The sequence below is a fragment of the Calcarisporiella thermophila genome, assembly GCF_041956535.1.
Source record: "Calcarisporiella thermophila strain CBS 279.70 unplaced genomic scaffold VTP21scaffold_14, whole genome shotgun sequence".
NCBI lineage: Eukaryota > Fungi > Calcarisporiellomycota > Calcarisporiellomycetes > Calcarisporiellales > Calcarisporiellaceae > Calcarisporiella > Calcarisporiella thermophila.
In genome coordinates, this window is record NW_027192204.1 from 606,840 (window position 1) to 619,582 (window position 12,743).

Below are 12,743 nucleotides of genomic sequence, written 5' to 3' on the forward strand. Positions count from 1 at the left end.
GGTTGAAATATGGGGAATATAATATATTCCCCAGCATATTATGCTGGGCGATTCCCAGAAGGACACCGGTTGTGTCCAAAACTTCTCTTCAAATAAATGCATGGGTGAAACGGAGTGCGTCAATAAATGCTCATTTCTTGTAGGTATAGCTTCCACAAAATCGAAATGTGGAATGTTGTTTTATATGCACGCTAAGAAAGCGCGTGAACTATTTCACGCGCTGATGGCAATAAAATGCCATGCCCCACTGATGTTTATTAGCTTGGATGCATTTTGTAAATGGAAAATCTAGCAAAAGATTGGTAGTCTTTTCCATAAGCAGAGTTATATCGTTTAAAGTACATAGGCCATGGAGTCAGCCCTCCTGCACTGCTCACTTGTATAGTAGACATACCGAATGTATTGTATATCAACTGCACAGGCTCGTTACAGCTCTACCTTTGTCTTCATATACCGCTAGTACTTACCTACAATATTGGCGTGCAAATGTGAGCACCATTTACCAAGATGGCATTAAGACACAATTATTGCGTTTAACATATGCATTTGACACGCACCCTCTTAATGTAATGAAAACCTATTTTAGTATCATTTGCAGCAAACTAAATGGGTATTCCAATCAGAAGTACGTTAACGGCAATACTTTCGTCTCACAATTCTATAGAGAAATAGGTAGCACTAAAGTCAATTTTAAACTCATGACTGCGAGCGAGCATAAGATGTCTGATACTCCCAATGGCTTTGGGTTTTAGTATGAAGTAAAGCCTAATTGTTTTATGAATTCCATACATTAATCGCGGGCTTTGCCCTCTTCTTCAACATTAACGCGTAATTTTATCCATAACTCCCTATATTTTTATTTCGATTTGCCTGATGATACATCTTTAAGCGGTTTCCAGTTCCCCATTCGATGCAGGGTATTTTAGAGATTTCAATGATGAGATTTGACAAGGTCACTCACTCACAAGTTCCCATGCTAGCTCGTCTATCTTTTCTAGTTCCTGCAGATCAAATAAAGTTCGAGCAACTGTTTGCTCATGCTGTGACGCCAGGGGAGCGGTACATCTCAGGTATATGCTCGTGCCGATCGCAAAGATCCAGCAGACGAAATCTGTAATGGTATTGGTGATAGAATTCCTAACGTCTATTATATTATAGGGCCAGCTGCACGCGAAATTCTCTTGCGATCTAATCTGCCAGGAGATGTTCTTGCAAAAATATGGTACGTATTTTAATAGATATTCCAAGAGCCTAGCCTTCTGTAATTTTTTTTCTGGAAAAAAAATTTAGGGTTTTATCCAATGTAACTCATTCAGGGAGTTTGACATTCCCTGAATTTGCCCTCGCCATGTACTTGACCTCCCAAAAACTTCAAGGAAAAGAACTTCCACAACTGCTCCCCGATGCGCTTGCAAATGAGGTAAGAGCCGCAATTCAAAAATCCTCTGAGAGCCAGCCTATTGGTACCATGGGAGGGTTTTATCCTCCAACTGCGGTTGTTTCCGCAGTAAAACCGTTGCAATACCCATATGTCCCATCAGTTGCGTCGTCCGTAACTTCGTCGGTACCAAGTTCACCAACGACGTTGGCATCGCCTGCATCAACCCTCAGTTCGGATCATATGGACTTTGTACACAAAATGCTCCCTCCTCGTCTTCACTACAATGCAATACAGAGCATGCAACCGCAATCACAATTTTGGACACCGAAAACACGCACATCTTCTTCACAATCACTCTCTGGCATTCCACACGAAGAGCGCTTACGTTACAAGCAACTTTTCACAGCATGGGATCAAAATAAGAGTGGCTATTTGTCTGGTATATCATAAAGCTTTTTTATACATATATTATAAAGCTTTTTGATTCGGCGATGGCTTATACTTATTAATGTGTATGTGATCTGCAGGTGACAAGGCCAAGGAGATTTTCTCGCAATCTGGACTTCCTCAGCACGAGTTAATGAGAATTTGGTATATTGGACTTGGATTGACTATTTTCTGCAGAGTCATTTAACTTAACCAAATTCGCTTGTCCTCCTATTCAGGAATTTGGCCGATTCAAATAACCGTGGAAAACTCAACCAAGCAGAGTTTGACGTTGCGATGTATCTTATATATCGTCGTCTCAATGGAGGAGAGATCCCAACCGTCCTTCCGCCCAATCTAGTACCACCAGCGACTCATGATCTACAAGAGAGCGTGGACCTTGTTAAAATGATGTTTTCTTCCGATCGCTCTTCTACCGGCGATAGTCGGCGATCCTCTTTAAGTGTCCATGGGAGTGGGATGTCCGGTGCTGAGCGACCCGCATCTGCCCCGACATTAAGAGACGATCGCGTCGAGGAAGAAGAGGGTTTATTCAATAGGCGAATGGCACTAGGCTCACGGGCATTCACGCCAGTGTTTGGTACGGAGAACCCAACCTCTGAAGTCGATGCAACACGTCCAATTTCCGGGGCTTCCGTTTCCAAATTCGGTGTAGATACTTCAAATGCGCAAGCAAAACGGCGACAGCGGGTCGAGCACTTACAAGAGCAAATCAATGAACAGGAGGCCATTGTTTCCGCCTTGACAAATCAAACTAAAGATTTTCCTCCCCCCTTCCTTTCCCCTGCAGATAAGCACGAAATAGAAGAGCTAAAGCACCAGATACGCTTGCTCCATGTGAAAGCGAACAGAAAGGCGGAGTTCACAAAACTAAAAGAGCGCTCAAGTATTTTGGGACGTGAGATTGAGAACCATTTGAAAGACCTGCACCAGATAATCAAAGAGGTACAAGACACTGAACTAGAAATTGTGGAAAAGAAAAGGGAACTATGTCAGGCTAAATACGGGAAAGCAAAGCCGTGGGAGGATAACGAAGCAATGACAGAACAAGAACGTGTACGAGCCAAGGCGCAAGCGATGCTGGCTGCTCGGCTAGCGCGCCTTACCGGACAGGTTCCTCCTTCAGCTGCCGAGTGTCAAGCGTTGGAGGAGCAGGAATCACGAATTGCTGAAGAGCAAAACACGCGTACTATTGAGCTAAAAAAAGTGGAGCACGAGTTGGGGGTATTGAGGAGGATTACGTCCGATTTACGAGAAGAAATATCCCAAGCTAAGTCGGATACAGGTGATGGATTTAAAGCAGTGTATAGTGAGACGAAAGAGTTCTTGGAAGAGCTGCAATATGGAGTAGATAATGGTGAGATTGAAGAGTTTATGGAGCGATTCCCCGCCGACCCGACAGAGGCTGCAGAGGTGAGGTTACCAAGTGAAGGGTTGGAATTTGACGAATTCGCGTCGAGATTTCCAGTTGCTTCTGAATTGATAAATCCACTTGAGAATGGAGCTGAGACAAAATCCTCGGCTCCTGCATCTACAATCCAACCTACCCTTTCTCCTCCCCTATCAACACCGCCTCCCGCTTCAGATCCTTCCCCAGCATTACAATTTTTGCAAGGACGTGTTGCAAGTGGAGAGACGGCAAGACCTATAAAGAGCAGCTTTGTGCACGAAGCAACGAGCAGTGCGTCTCCAGACACGATACCGCCGTTAAAAGGACCTTATGTGCCCGCGCGAAAATTCAACGAGGTGGAGTTGAAACAACCACCGCTGTCATCCACATCCAAAAAAGCTCCTCCCTCTATTCCTCGTGATCCCCAAACGTCTACTACGCTTGCTGATAGGAACGCTGGTAATAGAAGTCCGGAGATGGAAGAAAAACCTTTTTCTTCCATACGCAAAACTCCAACTTCTACAGAGGAGAAGGATAATGCAGCGGAGCCAGCAATAAGCGTGCGAGACAAAGTGCGGCAGATAGAGCGCGACTCTTCGCGGGAAAAGTCAACGTCACAGGTAAAAGTCCGAGCTTTTGGCGTCGTCAAGTCGGAACTTGCTACTTCTCCGCAAGTTCAACGCCAAGGTCCGAGACAAGATCAAGGTCGAAGCCAGCGGCAGGAGGTACTACCCATAAAGCCGGTTTTGGTGAAGCCTAATATCAAAGTCACAACGCCATCTCCAGGACCTCCCAGTCTACCAGCCGCACTCAAACCACGCAAAACCCCCCCTCCCCCACCGCCTTCCTCTAAGAAACCAGGCTTTGCAGCAAAGAGATCAAATTCAGGAGATAAATTGGATGTCAATGTGGAAATGAAGGAAAAAGGGGCAGCGTCCTTGTCCATGCCTGCTCGACAGCCTAGTGGGACGACCTGTAAAGAGGATCTGCTGGAAAATAAGGCGGGAAGACCCGCACTACTTGCTCAAATCCGCGAGAGAAAACAGCTTCGGTCTACTGAAGCTTCCAATAGCAAAGCTACTCCTCTTGCCGCACAACCAGAAAAACCCCTCTCGGAGACTCTTTCACAAAATAAAACGAAGAATGAAACAATTCTCACGCCGACCATAATAACGGAGTTTGCAGAGAATGGAAAAAAGGTGGGAGAGCGGACCTCCCCAAGAAGGCGGCCGCTGAGGCGTGGTTCGATAGAATGGTTTGGAGGTTTGGCGTCTGATACTGCTTTTGAGCCGCGGGTGGAAAGAGAGAGGGAAAGGAAATGGGTCAAGTCTCAGAGGGAAGAGCATAGGACAGAGACTAAAGAGGAAAAATCTGCGACGGATGGGATTAATGTACCGGCTATCATTCAGACCACGATTATGGAGAGGGACAAAGAGGAGCCAGAGGAGAAAGGTGAGGCAGAGCTGATGGAGAAGCCGAGTGGGCAGGAATTGACGAACCCAGAGGTCAGTTCAGAAGAGGCCGCTGATAAGGAAGAGGTCGAAGAGCATGACGTGGATTACAATCAAGGTATGCCATTTTCGCAAGATTTCACGCTACACAATCTAGACCTATAACTTCTTATTCATGTTTTAGAATATCAAATGAGTTCGCTTTACCACTACAATAGCGAGAGGCCCGACGAGCTCGGTTTTGAAGCGGGCGTTAGGCTTAAAGCATACCCTCCTCTGTCTGAAGACATTGGATGGTGGTATGGGGTCCTGGAAAACGGCGAGTGTGGGTGGTTTCCTCGGAGTTATGTCACTGAGGCTATCCTGGAAGAGAATGGTGACAAAGCCGTTCGCAGTACTGCTTCAAAGCAGTCTTGTGCCAAGGCTCGAGTCCTCTATGACTATAGGGCATCCCAGCGCGATGAACTGTCTATTCGGAGCGGCACTATCATCTCCATTATAGATCGATGCGATCCAAACTGGTGGCGAGCGGAGTATGCTGGGGCGGAGGGGCTAGTGCCTAGTAATTACGTTGATATATTGAGCGAAGATTATGCCGGAAATGTGGCCTCGCCATCCGATGCCGAGTCACCGACCCTCTCCCCTATTCATTCCCGGGTAGTTTCACCCTTTGTTGACCATGCCAGTGATACACAATATGCTTCGAAATATCTCTCCGAACCAGATATCCCCTCAAGAAAACACTCGCTCACGCCGCCACCCCCCAGCACTCTATCCGGGAGAAATCGGAGCCCATCGCTCGTCTCCCTGGGTGCCCCTTATAAACAGAGTGCCTCGACAAGCGTTCAGCAAGAGGAGAGCGGCTCGGCAACCATTGCCGCCGCCACCGTGGAGATAGGCCGGAGCAAGACGCGAAAGCGAGCATCCAGTTTCTCGCCCTCCTCTAGGATTCCGCGGGACAGCATCGATAGTGCTGTAAGTGAGCGTTCGCGTGACTCGCTCGCACCCCCAGCACCAGCAGAATCCGCCCTTCAGCGTCCTGATAGCCCCTTGCTACAGACTTGGGCTGCCACGGTCGACCCCTCTGTCCTCGGCAGCATCAGTGTGGAAGAGCGCAAACGCCAGGAGGCTATCTTTGAGCTAATTCAGACGGAGCGTAGCTATCTCCGAGACTTGCAGATCATCATCGAGCTCTACTTTGGTCCGATGTGTCAATTTCTCGCGCCCCACGAGCTGGATGCTGTATTTGGGAACATTCAGGACATTCTTCTGGGGAATACTGCGTTTTTCTCTGACTTAGAAGAGCGCCAGCGCGAGGGCGGGGCCATGGTGAGCGAGATTGGTGACATTTTTTTGAAACACGTCGCGGGGCTGGAGAGCTACCGCGAGTTTTGCAAAAATATGACCAGAGGGAGTCAACTGCTGCAGAAGAAGCGAAAAGAGGACAAGAAGTTGGCGGAGTTTTTGGCGCAACGCCAGGCGACACCCGAGTGCCGGAACCTCGATCTGAGCACCTATTTGCTTAAACCGATGCAGCGGATTACTCGGTACCCACTACTACTCCGACAGGTAAGCCCTAACAAGATACGATTGTTTAATCTTAACCTCTAACAATTTTTTTTCATCCATCTATTAAGATTTTCAATTATACGCCGGATTCTCACCCTGATCATGGCCAACTCGACGAGGCGCTAAAGGCGGGGGAGCGCGTGCTCAACCAATGTAACGAGGCAGCCCGCATGGAAGAGAGTCGTCAGAAGCTTGCTGAAATCTCAAAGAACGTGGATCTTGATACGGGGCTTGAGGAACGCCTTGACCTGAGTGCGCCAACTCGATTGGTTGGGCCGCGGCAGTTCCTAATGGAGGGCCCACTCGCCAAGGTGAAGAGCGGGAGGAAGCTGTACGGCTATCTATTTAATGACCTGATTTTGCTTGTACAACCCTCGCGAGGCGGGGGAGTGGGGGGACTCTACCGGGCGCCCATCTTGTTGAATGAGCTAGTGGTCCGCGATATCCCCCCCAAGACCGTTGCCGGGCAGGACGACGCCTGCTTCCAAATCGTTCATATCCAGGACATGGTGAGTTTGCGCGCGCCGGATCTCTCCTCCAAACGCCAATGGTTTAATCAGATCCAATCGGCCAGTTTGCGCGCACTTGCGCAGGAGCGCAAATCCCAGACACGCGCGACCCCTCCAGAACGGGTGGTTGGCAGTGTGCGAATCGTGGTGGTGGAGGCGCAGGTTCCCTCGGCACCGAATGTGCTGACCACCATGAGCGCGTACTGCGAGCTGTCGCTTGGGCCACAGGTGCTCAAGACCCGTGTGGTGCGAAATAGTGTTTCGCCTTTTTGGGACCAGGCAATGACGCTGGGCGTGCCTGAGGATGGGGAGGGGCGGTTGAGGGTGAGCCTCTACAGCTATCACCGTTATTCGCCCGATGAGTATCTGGGAGGCGTTGAGGTGCGGGTTGCGGGGCTAGGCCCGGATGCTGTGAAGAGGGTCCTTCCGTTGGAGAATGTGCCGGATGGTTGCTACGGGGGAAATGTTTCGCTGATCATGAGCTATCACTCACACTAAAGGGATATTGTTCTTTTGCTTTCTTCTATTGATATTTAATTCATCTACCTCTTCGTTTGCTTTGATACCAGCTTGTTTATTTTGTTATTTACAACGGAGTATGGGGGGGAGGTTGCCTGTGTATTTACCTTTTTATTCTTTGCTCTCTTCTTCCACTTTTCTTTCATACATTCCCCCCATTTTCACTCTTATGTCCAACCCTTTCTCAATTTCCTTTCTCGTCTGCTTTCTCTCAATGTAAAATTAGGCTGAAATAATGGAGCTAATTTTTTTTTTTTCGAGTTTCTCGCGTGAAGGCAGTCCTGGCCAAGGGTAGACTGGGACCGGATGAGTCTTAGTGAAGCAATCCCCCATCATATCAATATGGGCAATGGATGCCTGCCAAGTTGGTAAGGACAGGGGAAGTCCAGCCGGGCAGAGAAATACCTAAAACGGCAGTTTTATTCAATGAGATGGTTTTTTCATGATGATTAGGACGGTGTAAATCGACTTACGAAACCTAACACGGGATATATCGGAGCGATGTGATTGGTCTAGCCCCGCATTTTATGCTATCGGTTCTGCCTGACAGCAGTTCCTTATTCTTCTTGCGTAAGAAATTCCTTCACGGAAACTCTTCCCCAACGCTAATTCTACCGCGCAGAACCACCCAGCAGCATCATGGCCATCGACCACCAGCTTATGCATCATCCTTTCCACCGCCACTTCTTTTCCACCCCTCACGCGAATGCCGTCCATTCAGCTCACCAGCCCTCTCCTCACGATGTCCAGTCCCATCTCCTCTCCGTCGCGTCTGCCTCCCAGGCAGAACAGCAGCTGGAGCAGGAAATAAAGGAGAAAAGAAGAAGAAAACGATGGGTTCCGAATCGGGATTCCCAGGCGAAGCGTGAGCGGCCTGGCAAAGAAGGAAGCCGCAGACGTAACCGATACGATAACAGTAAGGGTTTTTTTCTTTTTGCTCTCCTCTTCTCTCTCCACACTCTCCTTCAATTCTCACTTTCTCTGCTTCAATCACACTCTGTGGTGGGCTTGGAGAAGCGTCATTGGAGGATGGTTTTCCTCCCTTGTTTAATGACTTGATAACTTATTCCCATGTTTTAAAGATAACTTTACCTTCCATGATCTCGCCATGCTTGATCCCCATGACCTCCCGATGCCAGGCTATCCCTCGGCTTTCCCGCGATTCCATTTCACCTGCCAGGTTGTTATGCGAATTTTGATGGTGCTTGGCGAAGAGGACGATAGAGTGGAGCTGGCTATAGAAAAACTGCAGAACAATTCGAGAGGAGAGGGTAAAAAGGAGAAGCGAAAGGAGAAGAGCAAGAAAGATGAGCAGAAGGTAGAGCGTAAAAAAGCAACTGGCGAGAAGGCTGAGAAGGCGGAGAAGATGGAGGAGAAGAAAAAGAAAGAGAAGACTGAGAATATCAAGCAGAGGATGGGCAAGGAAAGGAATAGTGAAAAAGACAGGGATGAAGACGAAGTTGAGGAGAGGGAAGAGAAGGAGCAAAAGGGTATACGGAGAGAAAATCAAGAGAGTGGCGCAAGAAAGGGCACTCAGAGTAGAATGGAGGGGCAGAGAGAGGCAAGAGAGAGGAGAGAGGACCCTGGGAGGGAGGATGGCTATAGAATAGCTCAACTAGGCTCGCTCCTCACTGATCTCCATCTCTAAGGCTGCCACTTGCTTGCACTTGTAATCTGTTTGTACTTGTATATTGGGGAGCCCTCATACACTATTCATAGATAACGGTGAATTTATTTACAAATACACGAACATAAAAAAAAATAGAGAATACTTCACAGGGAAAATAAATTCAGTGAAAAAAGGAAGAGGAAAGATAAAGCAAAGGCGAAGAATAAAAAAAACTAATAAGCAAAAAGGTGAAAGAGAAAGGAAGTATGGGTACATATAGGGTCAAGTAAACAATATGTATACGGATATTAATCATGATGTAGAGAGGAATAAATAAGTTGGGGGGGGAGGGATGTTTTCGTATCTAACTATAGCCAGCTTCCTGTCAATTGCATCGGGCTAATTCGATCCTGCTTGGATTGGTGGGGTTTGCTTCATTAGAAAGCGCGCTGGCCCGAGAGCCGCTGCATTCGGCTCACCCTCTTTTTCGCCACTCTTCATCTCGGCTCTCATTGCCGGGGGGAGGGAAAATTTGGAAGGCGGGGCGGATTCGGTGGGGGATGAGTCGGCGAGAAATGCGGGAGGACAAGTCCAGGGAACAAAGGAGAAAGGGAGGAGGGGCGAAGGGTAGGAGACGGACTCGGAGGAGGACTTGCTTCTGCTCATTGTTTTGGAATGCTTGCGTGAGTACAAGGTGGTCGAGGTCAGAGAGGGAGACATTTGCGAGAACATGGTTGGGGAGAGGGCCACTGAGGTGGTGGGGGTGCTGGGGAGTGGGGCGGAAGGGGGCGGCATCGCAGCCTCGGGTCGCATCGCATGTTGCCGGTGGCTCCGCGCCACCTCTTCGAGCTTCTTGCGGTTCTGCTCCACGATCAGGCACATCTCATCCACCACGGCTCCAATCCGGCCCCGCGTCAGCTCGGCCGCCTTCCTGCCCTGCAGCTGGATGTCGATATCTTCCTTGGTGCGGCGCACATCGCCGCCCGTCGAGTGCGCCAGGAAAAACCGCATCTCCTGCTCGTACTTGAAGGTTGCTCTGATCTCCTCCGACAGCACCTGGATTTGGTGGCGCACATCGCGCGTCGGCCGGGGGAATTTCTGGAGGGTGGAGTTCTCCGTCATCCCACTCAGCAAGAGGTTGAAGCCTTCCATCGTCACCCCATTGGCATCCATCGCCAACTCGCTGAGCACGGTGTTCTGCCGCAACACCTGCGATATCACTGCAGCCCCTCGGTCGCCGACCCCTTGCCCGGTGATGTCGAGCCGCTTGAGGGCGCGATTCTCCAACAGGGACGCCAGCGCTCCCGTGAGCATGCTGCCCATCGGGGAGGCCACCGCGCCCTCTCCCGGGAGGAACTCGCCGCGGAAGTCAAGCTCCTCCAGCACGTGGTTTTCTCTCAGCAATACCTCCAGCATCCGGCCGGTGTCGGCCTCAATGGGACCCACCAACTTCAGCCCCGCCAAGTCCAGCCGCCGCAGGAACGTGTTGCGCGACAGGCACTCGAGCAGCTCTCGGAAGGAGGGGTCATCCCACTCGGTGTGAGCGAGTGAGAGGGAAACAGGCCCGATGGGGTCCAGGAGCGCGTAGCAGAACTTGGGCAGCATGGCAAGCTCGCGCGCCAGCGGATTCTCTTTTGCCGACAGGTGCAAGTCGTGAGGCACGACGCGGAAGAGCTGCGCCAGTTGGCCCCCGTGCAGCTGGCACTTGTCCACCGACAGGGTGTCGAGACACTGGGCCACCTCCGACGACAGGTAGGAGAGGAGGAAGGCGATCTGCCCGTCGCTGAGCGGGATGCCGCCAATGTCCAAGTGCCTGAGTTTGGTGAGGCGCAAGGGAAGCTGCTCGATCTGCTCCGTGCACCCCCTAATTCGCAGGGTGCGAAGGTGCAGCGCATCATGGAGCAGCCTCTCGAGCCCAATGGTGCACCCCACGTTTTTCACGTTCGCAGACAGGTCGAGGTAGGTGAGGTGTTCAGGCGAGGTCTGCTGGAGGGCCGACACGACCGCCTCGAGCTGCTTGGTGGTTAGCCCGCAATTCTCGATGCTCAGCTCCCGAATCGCCTTCCTGTTCCCCCTGATCCCCGCGATGAGAAAGCCCAGATCCTCGCCCCGTATCCGATTCCCCCCCAAGAAGAGCGAGTTGAGCCCCACCTGGCCGGTCTGCATCGCCGAGCCGAGGACGGAGATGGCGGTGTGCTCCATCCCCAGGCTGGCGATGCCGCAGCCCGTCAGGTCGAGCTTGCGCAGGTTCTTGTTCTCGACCACGAGGGCGTAGAGCTCCGAGGTGAGCATGTTGACGCCATGCTGTGCCTGTTGGCTGTCCGGGTACGTGGCCCAGCCCTCGTCCTGCCGCGGGACCCAGGCCTCGAGGTCGGCCAGGTGGATGTCGCGGAGCGAGATTTCTCGAAAGAGGGGGTTGCTTCGCACGGCCCGGAAGAAGACCAGCAGTTCGAAGCGGTTGTATCCCTTGCCGTCGTCGGGCGGCAGCAGTTGCAGGCGCATGCCCGGTTTGCCCAGCCCTAGGCTCTCCATCTCCACGCGGATGCGGGCGGCCTGCGCGCCAAAGCCGGCACAGTAGGCCCCTAGCGACTCGAAGAGGCCGCGGCCCGCCAGCTTGGTCATGTCGAAGAGAGGACGCAGCCCGGAGAACGGGGCCGGGTCCGGCACGAGCAGCTTGTAGCTGCGCTGGTGGGACGCCGTCAGTGTGTCGATGGCCCGCACCAGCTCACTTATCACGACCCCCGCGAACGCGGTGGCAAAGGTGAGCAGGCGCGGCCCGCCTTCGCGCTGACGCAGCGCCAGGTTCACCTTGTCGTCGCGGCCCGTTGCGCCGATGACCATGATGGACAGCAGCCCGTACCGGTCCTCGTGGCCGATGATGCGGTGGTAGTCCGGGTCGGCCGCCGCCGCCCCGGGCAGCAGGTAGAAGTAGTGGCGGCCGATCGCCAGGCACACGTTCAAGCTCAGCTCGCGATGGCTGAACACCTCTTTTTCGGCGGGGAGGGCGGGGTGGGCGGAGCGCGCGGGGAAGTTGGGGTGGTCGAGGAGGACGATCTTCTGCAGTAGCACACGCTCGGTCCTGTCGGGGAGATCCTTCTGGCGGCGCATCCGCTCCAGGGCCGTCTGCTGGTTCGATGGGGTGATAGTGACCATGAGCGGCAGCCAGGGCTGCGTCGCGCGCCGCAGCGCCTCCATCCAGCACTCCAGCTCATTCACCGTCTCCAGCACCATCACAAACTGCGCGGGGGCCTTGGTGACGGGGTGGAAGTGCATGACGCGCAGCGCCCACCGGAACTCCTCCATCTCGTAGACGGCGTACACATGGCGCATCTGCAGCATCACGCTCTCTGGGGGGATTTGGAGGGGGGCGGTGGCGCGCACGACGTCCCTGGAGAAGACAACCAGGTTGTTGAACACGGCGGTGGCCTTGTTCAGCGATTTGAATCGCAGTAGCGCGGAGTTGGTGAGGACGAAGTATTCGCGGTGGATCTTGCGAAAGAGCGACGAGCTGTGGTTGTGCTGCACCGGGCCGGCGTACACGAGCTGGATGCTCTCCTCGTCCGCAAAGAGCTCGCGGTTCGAGCCGTTGGAGCCCGAGCTCGAGCTGTTTCCCGAGGGCACCGTGTACAGCGGGCGCGAGAGCGAGACCACCGAGGCCGCATAGTGGGAGTGCTTCGCCGAGGCGGCCATATCGTGGTGGGGGAGGGACGGGGTGTGGTGAGGGTGAGGGCTGGATCGCGGGGTGTAGAGTGACTGCTTATCGTAGGGAAAATAGTGGGGCGAGAGGGGAATGAGGGTCAATGGCGTGAGCGAGGGGGAGATGGAGGACGAGGTGAGGTTAGGAGATGACATGGCGGAAGACGAGCCC

The 12,743-nt window shown here is 52.3% G+C and overlaps 3 protein-coding genes across 3 annotated transcripts; 2 read left to right on the plus strand and 1 right to left on the minus strand.

Moving 5' to 3' along the window:
- Positions 1 to 910: 910 nt before the first annotated feature.
- VTP21DRAFT_2536 (uncharacterized protein) lies at positions 911 to 7,245 on the plus strand (the record flags this gene model as incomplete). Its single annotated transcript, XM_069392739.1, has 8 exons — positions 911 to 917; positions 981 to 1,070; positions 1,159 to 1,222; positions 1,291 to 1,820; positions 1,909 to 1,972; positions 2,047 to 4,787; positions 4,854 to 6,238; positions 6,307 to 7,245. 8 exons carry the CDS (start codon positions 911 to 913, stop codon positions 7,243 to 7,245), a joined length of 5,820 nt encoding a protein of 1,939 aa, XP_069250424.1.
- A 660-nt stretch (positions 7,246 to 7,905) lies between these two features.
- On the plus strand, positions 7,906 to 8,914 carry VTP21DRAFT_2537 (uncharacterized protein; the record flags this gene model as incomplete). Its single annotated transcript, XM_069392740.1, has 2 exons — positions 7,906 to 8,182; positions 8,349 to 8,914. The coding sequence occupies 2 exons, from the start codon at positions 7,906 to 7,908 to the stop codon at positions 8,912 to 8,914; spliced, it is 843 nt and encodes a 280-aa protein (XP_069250425.1).
- Positions 8,915 to 9,274: 360 nt separating this feature from the next.
- Positions 9,275 to 12,727, minus strand: VTP21DRAFT_2538 (uncharacterized protein; the record flags this gene model as incomplete). The annotated part of the gene is made up of 1 exon (XM_069392741.1): positions 9,275 to 12,727. One exon carries the CDS (start codon positions 12,725 to 12,727, stop codon positions 9,275 to 9,277), a length of 3,453 nt encoding a protein of 1,150 aa, XP_069250426.1.
- Between the last annotated feature and the right edge of the window lie 16 nt (positions 12,728 to 12,743).